This window comes from Ceratotherium simum, chromosome 16 (genome assembly GCF_057802395.1).
Source record: "Ceratotherium simum simum isolate JZ-2026a chromosome 16, ASM5780239v1, whole genome shotgun sequence".
Taxonomy (NCBI): Eukaryota; Metazoa; Chordata; class Mammalia; order Perissodactyla; family Rhinocerotidae; genus Ceratotherium; species Ceratotherium simum.
In genome coordinates this window covers 706559-716981 of record NC_141915.1, presented here as the reverse complement: position 1 = coordinate 716981, position 10423 = coordinate 706559, and the positions used below count along the sequence as shown (strand labels likewise).

General features: G+C 54.2%; 1 protein-coding gene across 7 annotated transcripts in view; it reads right to left on the bottom strand.

Annotated features, from left to right (window-relative positions):
• Positions 1-228: 228 nt before the first annotated feature.
• Positions 229-10423, bottom strand: part of MPRIP (myosin phosphatase Rho interacting protein) — a 141182-nt gene continuing 130987 nt past the window's right edge. For 5 of the 7 annotated variants that reach the window (XM_087440263.1, XM_087440260.1, XM_087440265.1 and 2 more), the window contains 6 exons: positions 10148-10307; positions 9040-9159; positions 8154-8240; positions 7120-7282; positions 5549-5634; positions 229-967 (listed from right to left, as the gene is read on the bottom strand). In XM_087440263.1, the coding sequence (XP_087296389.1) occupies positions 896-967; positions 5549-5634; positions 7120-7282; positions 8154-8240; positions 9040-9159; positions 10148-10307 (688 nt within the window). In that variant the 3' untranslated portion in view covers positions 229-895. Of the gene's footprint in view, positions 968-4963; positions 5030-5548; positions 5635-7119; positions 7283-8153; positions 8241-9039; positions 9160-10147; positions 10308-10423 lie in introns of all 7 variants that reach the window. The other 2 variants (XM_087440262.1, XM_087440261.1) reach the window with 2 other exon arrangements.

Sequence of the window (10423 nt, the reverse complement as noted above, 5' to 3'; positions counted from 1 at the left end):
TTCTTCCTGACTTAACATAGAGATCTCCTCTCAACGTTTTCAAAAGCCACATGGAGGTTTCTTCTCAGAAAGCTTAAAGAGGTGAACACTCTCTCCCCATGAATGATTCCCAAGGGAATTCATCGTTACTTGCAATCAGTCTGAAACCCCAGGCCGTAGTAGTTATGAAAAGACCAGGGTTACTGGTGACAAAGGAGCGAGCGGAGGAAGGAATGAGAGGGGCCGGGGTTTTGTGCAAGATTTAATAAAAAACAAACAAAAATAGGAATGGCTGCTTTCAACATTTTCCAGGTTGTGAAAGGGTTACCGTGATTATCTGGGTGTGGTTCTGAGCTGTGTTAGTGGAACAATACAAAACGCTGTCCTTCTCCAGAGCCAAAAGGGGTCACTCAGGGTTATAAACCACGCTCCCCGACCTGCCCCCTCCTCCTCCCGCAGGCTAGCGAGTTGTCAGTGCTGTGGTGCAGGCAGAACCTCGTCCTGGTGGCTTGTTCTCTCCACGTGACCCGCCCGGCCCGACTCCAGTGCACTCTCGAGACAGAGCTAGCTTATCCACAGGCGGCTGGCCTTAATACTGACGGTGAGTGCGGTGGACTGCGGCGGGAAGGGATGCTAACGCACCCGACCGGCCGGCGCTGACGGCCCTCCCGGCCCCCACTGCTTGGCTGATTTTAGAATACCATGGAAAAAAAGCTTTGATAAACACAAGAGGAAGTCAGAATCAACACAGCAGGGAGTGGTGTGAACAACCCATCAACCAGTCTCTCATGCATCCATACCCACAGTTAACGCGGACAATGATAACAATAGCAATAATAATAAAGGTACAGACAAGGAGCAGCGCCTGGGTGTGCTGCTGCAAGCTGGGAAGGGTGGTTCAAGTTGGCGGGCACAGCTAGTCCTTCTTCAAGTCCCTGGGTTCAAAGAGCTTCAAGCGTTCTTGCACCGTCAGGCCTTCCTTCAGACTCTGGGTGGAGACGAGAGCAGGAGAAAAAAAACAAGCTGTTACCCACCAGGCCAACGCTGCGGGTGAGGCTGCAGTCAGAGCAGAGAGCTACGGGTGCCAGGGTGGAAGGCGGGGGTGGGAAGGGCTCCTTGAGAGATTAGTGGGACATGCTAAGGAGAGAGACGTCCCCTGTGAAATGGTGGTGTTATCTGGATGAAGAAGGAAAAAAATCAGAGAAACAAGACGTGTAAGAAGCTAAATTCTGAGTTTAGGGCTCTTTAGACAAGCAGCAATCAGACTGATTCAGCCAGGAAAAGATTGTGCCGAGAACTGGAAAACCGCCTAGCTACGTCCTCCTCCCGCCTGTGCACCTGTCCACGTCTGCTCCTCTGTGGCCGTTACCCGAGGCCTCGTGTGAGGAGCACCAGAGAGCCCGGGGCCTCGCTGGCAGAGTTTGGGCCCTGGCAGCACCTGCTTCCCTAAGACCTGCTCTTGGTACTACCGGATCAGAAACCCTATTGGATTTAGTGTTATGGGGTCTTGGGAACATGTCCACATATTTACTAAGATTTTCAGAATGTAAAACCAATACCCTGTTCACATGGGACCTTGGTAAAGCTCAAATCTGTGTGTCCCGAGATGAATGACACTTCACTAAGTGAGGGACAGAATATTTCCCATTTCACTCCTGCAGGCTTTTCCCCAAATTTAATTTCTGAGTGAGGGAAGGAACATCACTTCAGAGCATGACTGGGAGTGAAGGGGGTGGCAGCAGCGGCTGGGACGGGCCTGGTGCCTGAGTCACCATCTGATCTGGGTGGCAGGTCTCACCATCAGACCCAGACTTGCTAGTTGCCCCGGCTGGCACGTGCCAGAGCTGGCACAGGCATGGGCTTCACGGGGAAATACAAACAGAAGGGCCAGCACCCAGCACAGGATCTGGGGATGGCAGCAGTTTTAGCCCAAACTCAGAGCACTGTGAAACAGAGTCAGGTGCAGCAGCACGGGGTCGCGCGGCCCGGAGAGCCCAGCCTGGGGTCTGCAGCTTTGGCTCAGTCCCGGGAGCTCCTGACGCCGTGGAGGGGGCACCCAGAGCAGCTCAGCCTGATGCTTCAGAGTGGGCATTTGTGAGCGAGGTCTGAGGGAAGCAGGGTGGGCTCTGGTATCCCCCCCAGCTTCCCTCACGAGAGCTCTGCTTGTTTGTTTTTTATACTGTGCAGCTGTGTGTGTATAAATGAACAAATAAACTTTTTTTTTTAAAAAAAGCATTCTAATACTAAACTTATTGAAAGTCACTGGTCCAGATGGAGCTCCACGCAAGCAGTTGGTTAGGGTCACTTTTGAAGCTTGCCACTGAGTGGGTGGGAGGATGGGGCAAATCCATGCCCCATTCTGAACCTGAACTTCCCTTAATGCACACAGTTGCCTCAAATGCTCTTGAGTTGCTTCTGCCAGCGCACGTGCATCAGGTCAGGGGCTGCCATCTGCACGCAGTCAGTCTCGTAGAGGTGCCGGGCACACGTGTGGCCATGACGCAGGAGGGCCGGCTCACAGGCAGGCCCCGTCACGTGGCATACCGCTCTGCTCTAGCTGGGGACCTTCCCTCAGGATGGCAGTGAATTGACCTCCCTGAGACCTGAGGAACAGCGAGCGTCCTGCCTCTGGGTGTGCTTGCTCCGTGCACTGTCAGATACCCTCACGTGATAGTCCCTGCTGTGCTCAGGAAGGCGGCTGGGGTGCAGGGTGACAAGGGGCAGCCCAGGAGCCATGTACCGCTGCACACTACAGCTGTTAGGGTGGAAAGGAAGCAAACCACACACAGGGCCTGCACACCGGGAGAAGGGGTGCGGCTGGCTCCCTTGGGGCTCCTTCTTCCCACAGGGCCGGTCCCTCCACCAAGTGCCTCTGTGACCCCACACTCCGACCACCAGATGGGGGCCTGCATGAGGACCCCATGGGCAATATTCTCTCTGGTCTCAATCCCAGAAAAGCCGTGCTGCTCTGGGCAGCGAGCTTGCTCTGATTTTACAAAGGGTGTGGAGACTGTCTTCTTTTGAGGGAGGCAGGATACAGAAACAACAGACATGACAGACATACACCCATCCGGATCAGATCCCATGTCAGAAAGCACCAATGATGGGTTATTTCTGGGAACCTTTATCCCCACCGTCCCGTGGGGGCTCCTCACACAATCGGGGAGGACAGCACACAGCCTCGTGAGTGCCCCCCGACCCGCGCCACAGCCCGCTCCTCCCCGCGTCACAGCAGGGTCCCTGAGGATGGCTGTAAGGCCCCCCTCTTCCTCCTTGGGCCAGCAGGACTATCCCTGCACCTCAAGGGCTTTCTGCTTACACTGGAAACCTGGCCAAGCCAACGCAGACTCCAACACTACTGTGGGAAAACCCCATCCCTGGGCGGCTTTGCGCCCTTGTCTGGGTTCTGGCCTCTCTGAGAGCCTGAGGCCACCCTGGGGGCCCAGACAGACTTCTGTGGGTGTCCCGACAGTTTTCTCTCTCTCTGTCTCTGCTGTGCCATTTCCTGGCCAGGCAGAAAGGCTTCCCAGTGCATCTCACCACAGAGGCCCTGCTGATGAAGCTTTCCACTGGTGCTCTGCCTTCTGTCCAGAGCCCCCGTGTACTCTATTTTCCCGCAGGGACTCGCACACCCCAGACACACGCTCCATCCTGATGGGGTGGGCACACTGCAGCAAGGCTTCCCTGGAAGGGTCCCGGCAGAAGCTGTTCGTTGCCCATCATTTACAGGCATGGGGAGAAGGGCCCAGATGACTCACAGTGAATTTACAGCAGCTACAGTTCAGCCTCGAATGGAAAGTAGAATCTTCAATAAGAAAACCATAAACCAAAGAACAAATTTTCCTTTTGCAAAATAGAATGTCTTTCGTGTTTAAAGAAAAAAAGCCCAAACTAAGTTTTCAATCAAGCCTAAACCATATTTGGTTATAAGTGACATGGGACTGTAGAAAAATAAACAAACCCAAGCTGACCAGGTTTAAAATACTTGGATTTTCTTAAAGCTCTTCCCCAAGCAAATCCGTTTCACCCGAGCCTTGGGCTGAAGCCTCTCAGCGGGAGGCCAGAGGACACCGGGCTGTGGATCCTAGCCGAGGGCGAGCCAGGGCACCTGAGTACAGGGAGCCAGTGCCGTCTGGCCCTGAGGCCACGTCAGCGTGCCCTCTGCCGGGAGCCTGGCCCAGCCCCGCGTTCTTCCTGCTGTCCTTAACCTTCTTAGGGAAGAATGAGATCAGATCAGCTAAGCCATCGAGCGCACTCTGGCGTGAGCGACTGTGTGACCAGGACAAAGACGGGGAGCGTCCAGGCGTGGCGCCCGTCGTCCTTAATGGTCATTTTCAAGCAGGCTGATGTTTCCCAGCCAGCAGGTCAGTCCCCCCACTTCCTTTCCTTCTCAGACTGCCTTCAGTGGCACCCAATGAGAAGCTTTTGCTTTGTTTAAAAAAAAAGTGCTGGTGAATGCCCAGCCCAATCCCTTGCAGTCATCTTGCTCTACTGAGCCATCTTCCTGAGTTCTGCCCATGAGGGACCAGCTCCCTGAATGCCTGGGCTCGGGAAGGGGGTTCTTCAGCAATGGGAGACCCTGCTTATCAGTGGCCGCCAGGTGTCTGTCAAGTCCACCTCTTGACAGCGGGCAAGAGGGGTCTCCCTAGAGAACGTGGGGTGCACAGATCACTCGACATGCATGCTGACTGGTGCCAGGCGCCGCTCGCATGCCTGCGCCCACCTGAGACGGTGGCTGTGAGCCAGCCTCCCAAGCTGGGAGGGGAGCTCCTCTTTGCAAGGGGTCAACTCTGTTAGGAGGTTACAGTGCCAGTTAACTCCCCAGAACCGGTTACAGAAATCTCACTTGGATGTGTATGTGCTTGCTGGAGCAGATGAATTTCAATCAAGTAACAACAAGGAGCTTGCTGTGGAGGTGTGAGCAGTGCATGCAGGCAGCCTCCCCCTCGAGGGCGGCAGGTGGTGGGTGGTGAGAGGTGTTTACCTACATGACAGGGGACCTGGAAGCGGGCTCGTTTCAGTTATCCCATGAGACCTGCTCAATTACGGACTGTCAGAGGAAAGAGCAAAAAATAAGACACACACACAATAAATCTGATGTGCAACATGCTCGTCACTCCCCACCCTCCGCCCGTCCTTCCCGTGGAGGCGCGCAAGGGGCGGGGGACGCACGCCGGGGATTTGCTACTGCATGGTTGGGGGGAAGGGGCGCAGGCAGCTTCCCCTCTGGAAGGCAGACGGCGTCAGCAGTAAACTAGGGACGTGTGAGGAGCAGCACAGACAGAGCAGGACTGACACAGGAGGGGCTGGGGTGAAACCCAGCCTCAGGGGTCCCAGGTGGAACTCGCCCCAGCCCTGCTTCTTGTAGGCCTGGCCCCTCAACTGTCACTGTTAGGAGGTGGTTCCCTGCTGCACGAAGGACACACACAGCTCGAAGCCACCAGAACTAGCCCAGCAGGGTAAGCGTGTGGGGCCGGGTGAGTATGGGACCATGGGGACCCTCCGTGGAAGCCCGTGGTGGGCTCTGACCATGAGCCCCACACACCTGGGGGCTGGACCCCAGGCTCACCTTGGACCTGATGTTTCTGAGTTGCCGGCTGACACAGGATCTGTCTTTCTTCAAGAAGTCAGGGTTGCTTTTAGATTTCATTATATCTGAAGGAACACACAAATCAATTACTTTGTTTTCTAAAACCCACTGGAACCAGACTGATGTTTAAAAATTTCCCAAATTTTTATTGTTATCACCACACACTTATGACATTTCCCTTAACAACTTTAAGGGAATTCAAAACCAATAACCATAACACACTCTAGATCTTTTCCAGAACAACTCAAAGCACTGGAACAGCTGGAGGACATCTGGGGGGGCCTCTGACTGCTGGAGGGCGGCTCTCTGCAGGAAAGGCTGGGGACACCTCCCTCGGGGCTGCACCTGAACCGAGCACACCTCCTGACCCCATCATTCATCTCTCTCCGCCCTCCTCCTGGGAACCCAGGACTGCTATACACAAAAGAGTAAGACCAAGCCCTTCGAAACGTCCACCCTCACTGGACAACAACCCTTAATAGTTTGTTGTTCAGTCCTTTACGCTTCCTGAGAATGGCCACTTAAGACAGACAGACACTGGGTCACACCACACACACATCCTGTGTCTGTGGGGTTTTTTTAACTTAATATATTTAGGGATCTCTTTCCACGTCAAAGCAAAAACGTCTCCCCGATCTCTTTTAAGCACTGCACAGTACTGCACTGTGTAGCGATGCCATAGTTTAAACAATCCTCCATTTGATACAAACCGTTGATGCAAACAGAAGATTGTTCAGGTGGAATCCAGTTTTTGCTCCTGTATACAAGTGCTAAATATCCTTGTCTGCACATTTCTACTCACCTGTTTTTTTCAAAAGTTAAATTGGTAGTCACAGGCTGTATGCATTCTCCCCCTAATTCTACGTCTTCCTCTCTCGCTGTGCCCTGGCCATCCCGGCTCCTCCTCAGAAGCACCCACTGTTACCATTTCACTACCCTTCCAAAGTAAGTCTATAGTCAGATTTTAAGTTTTGCTACGTATTGCCTGGCTGCCTTCCAGAAAGCCCGCCAACTTCCCCTCCCTGCAGCAATGCAAATGCGTTTCCCCCAGCCACCCATCAGCACGGCCACGACCACTAGTCGACCACTAGTCCACGGCTAGCGGAGAGAGAACAGGTGAATGCTTGGATATTAGTGAGTTAGGACATCTTTGCAGAGGGAGTGTCCTCCCCTGCTCCCCCCGCCCCACATGGCCTTTTGCAGCTTTTACAGTAAAACCCCAGGATCAAGCAACTCGTGAGAGCTGCTTCCATCAAACTATTGAGTTCTTTAGGAAAATGGAAAAATGCAACTTGTTATTACTATGAAAATATGCGCTGGCGGTGTGATTTCCCCGCAAAGCAGTCAGTCCAATGTCAGCCGCCCGCCTGCCGAGAGGACAACGGTTTCCCAACCCAGGGAACCATGTGGAAGCCTGGGGCTGGTGCCCCTCAGCTGTTCTCTAGGAAGGAATGTGAGTCTCAAACAGACACAGGATTCCTCTGCTGTGAAACTCTACGACCAAATCCCCACGAGTTACTGAGGCGTCCCCCAGCGCCCAAGGAACTCACCATATCCTGACACAGGAGTGTTTTCGGGGGATTTTTCACCCAGGGCTTCTGTGGCTGCTTTCAGCTGCTCTTTCAGCCTGCTGATGTCACAGTCGGCCTTCGCCCTCACAATGCTGAGCTCCGTGTAGATGTCTTTGTACTTGTCACTAGCGTACTTCTTGTCCTGAGGGATAAGAGGACAGAGCAACTGGCAGTTACAGCCAGGTGAGGCAGTTATCTCCCCAGGCTGCAGCTTCTGGGGAATGACTGGGGAGTGCACTAGCAGCAGAGGAGGCCGGTCGACCCTGTTCTCCAGAGGCAGGAACTGGACACAGTAAGACAGGCACACCCTCGAGTCTCTGTCCGGACGCAGTACAGAACCCCCGGGCTGCCTGCCAGGCTGGTGCGGCCTGGACCCCGAGGGCCTCCCTGCGGCTTCAGCCTGAAAAGCCCTTACTCTTGGATGTCCTAAGTGCCTGAATGGCCACTAAGGATTCTGTCATCTCCTCTCTGGTTCTGAGAACGCCCTGGAGATTGGCAGGCCTGACCAAACTCCCACTTCCCAGGACCATGTTTCTCTTGAGTCTCACTGCCTCCCCCCACAAAGCACAGAGGAGGCATGGAGAACAAAGACGTGGTGAGACCAGCTGCGCTCCCCAATTTTACTATATCTGCTTGCAGGCTGGCGTTTTAAGAGAATTCAATTTTTTGTGTGTGTGAGGAAGACTAGCCTTGAGCTAACATCCATGCCCATCTTCCTCTACTTTACATGGGATGCTGCCACAGCATGGCTTGACAAGCGGTGCATAGGTCCGAACCTGGGATCCAAACCTGTGAACCCCAGGCCGCTGAAGTGGAGTGCGTACACTTAACCAGTGCGCCACCAGGCCGGCCCTGGGAACTCAATTTTGAAACCACAGTCCTCGTGAAAATGAAATCTACTCCGGAACAGTCTATGATAGGAGCTCACAGAACCTGTGAGTTCTGCAGCCTCTGTCCCTACCCCGCCCTGAGTCCATTCTCCAGGTCCCCACCCCGTGGTGATGTGCCATTACCCGCAATGCTGTCTGTAGCTCATCCTTGAGGGAGCTGATCTCCTGTTTTAGGTACTGTATTTCTGATTCCTTGACCCGCAATAAGACCTAGAAGGAGAGAGAAATCAGGGACTGACGTTCAGGAGCAAAGGGACTTCCAGAGTCTCAAGAGCACAGGCTGGGAGTCAGCAGAGAACTCCCTTCCACGCAGGGGCGTGCAGGCAACCTCCTTCTCACCCTCCACTGAAATGCAGCAAATATAATTTCAACACTGGTGACAGCTTAAACATTACACATAAAAAACAGAAACAAGAAGAAAGAAAGTGCTGACTCCTTCTGGACCTTAGAACCCTCTTTCTCACTCTGGGGTGAGCCTCCCAGGGCTGAGCCCACAAAGGCAGCCTATTGAAACTTTTGTTGAATTCACTCAGCCTCTCCCACATCATTTAGTGTGAGATATTTTCATGATGAGGTTTTAATTGAATGGGGAGAAATCTAAGTGCTTTCATAAGGACACCTTATACGTAAAAATCATTCTGACTTAAAATGAACCCCCTTGATCCTCAGTAATAGGGCGTCACAGAATCTCAAGCAGCCGCAGAGTTCAAGCGGTCAGCGTTTGTGGCAGAACCAGAGGGGAGCAGGGTAGGTGAGTGAGGATGGGGTTAAAGGTCCTCGCGGCTTCACGAGGGGTCCCCACTCCTGCCGTGGATCCCACATTGCTGGCAGCTAACTGTTCTCTTTTGCCATCCTGGGGTGACTGGAATCTTCCCATGTTCTTCTTCTCCTGCTCCTCCAAGTCTTAGCCCTGCAGTGATACTGTAAGCTGGGGGCCACCCCTCGGTCCCCACTTGGGGCTGGTGCAGTGCAGAGCTGGGTAAAGAGGGGACCTGGCTCTGAGCAGTACCTCTAGCTCATAGGCGTCCTTGCCCTGCGTGAGAGGTGAACCAATGGCCTCTCCGCCGGCGTCCCCGGTCAGCAGTGTCCGTAACCGTGCGATCTCCGCAGCCAGGCGGTTGTTCAGCTCCTGGGGGACAGCAACACAACCAAACAGGGACACTCAGCAGAGCTGCTTGGGGCCGCAGTCACACACTACCATTAGGACAGGCCGTTTTCTCCCCAACAACAGGCAGAGATGTGTGAGCGCAGGAGGCTGTGAGCAGTGCTGTGCACACTGTGGCATTTTAGAGTAACAGGCGAGGCTGTCCCTGCCTGCACTTTACGTCTCTGCAAAAGCCGTTTACGTGGGCTCTGTAAGTATCTGTAGAATTGTGTATGCAGGATTCCATAATCCTGAACACCTTTCTGTCCCCAGAACTGGTGTTAATTCATTTTCCAATTTGTCCCATTTGAGTTTCTGCAGGATTAGGCCTCCTGCCACCTACTCCACTCACTTTCTGTACCTTCTTTCCAACTGACAATGGTCGGTCACCTCAGGCACCCGCAGTGGCTAAGCAGAACCAGTCCTGCCGGAGTGCCCTCATACAGGGCGGCCCAGGGCCACAGAGGCCTCGAGCCTGGACCAGGCCAACAGGTCTGTCTGCTCAGTGCTGGGAAGGGTGAGCAGGTGGGTCACGCAGACGGGGGTCCAATTTGGTACCCACAGAAAAGCTTCTGTCAAACTAAACCTACCTTGAGCCTTTCCATTGGCCAAGATTTTAAATGCACCCCAACTTTCTGAGAAAGCAAAATTTTAAGAGAATAATCTGACAAAAATAAACACAAACAGTGTATGTGTTGACTGGGAGATGTTTAAACACGGTCCCAGCCTTTGGGACGGGAGACTGGGACCGAGCACAATGACCTTCCTAGGCCCGGCCCAGCAACGACAAGCAGAAATTCAGAGATGCTCAGGAGAAGAACCTGAGACATTTTAGAGTCTGCAACAGGGCTGGAGCCAAAGTCCAAAACGGCCCTGGCTCCACCACCTGTAGTGAGTTCCTGTCACGGCTCTGTGGCTCAGGGACCTGGGGCCACCTCGCGGTGAGGCCCGGCGCGCTCCAGCACAGGCTCACCTGATTGTGGGCGTTGAGCTCCTGGTTCTCGCGCTGGCACTGCCGCAGGGCCTGCCGCTCGGCCTCCAGCGCCTGGGCCAGGTGGGCGTTCTCCAGGCACTTCTGCGAGTACTGCTCCGAGAGCACCTCCAGCTCCCGCTGCACTGACTGCAGCTCCTCCCTGCGGAGAGCCCAGCACTCACGCCTCTGCCCTCCCCCGGGCCCAGGCCCTGAAAGGCTCTGCGCCCCTCGGCGAGACTCGAGGGCGACGAGCCACAAGAGGGCAGACCCTAGGCG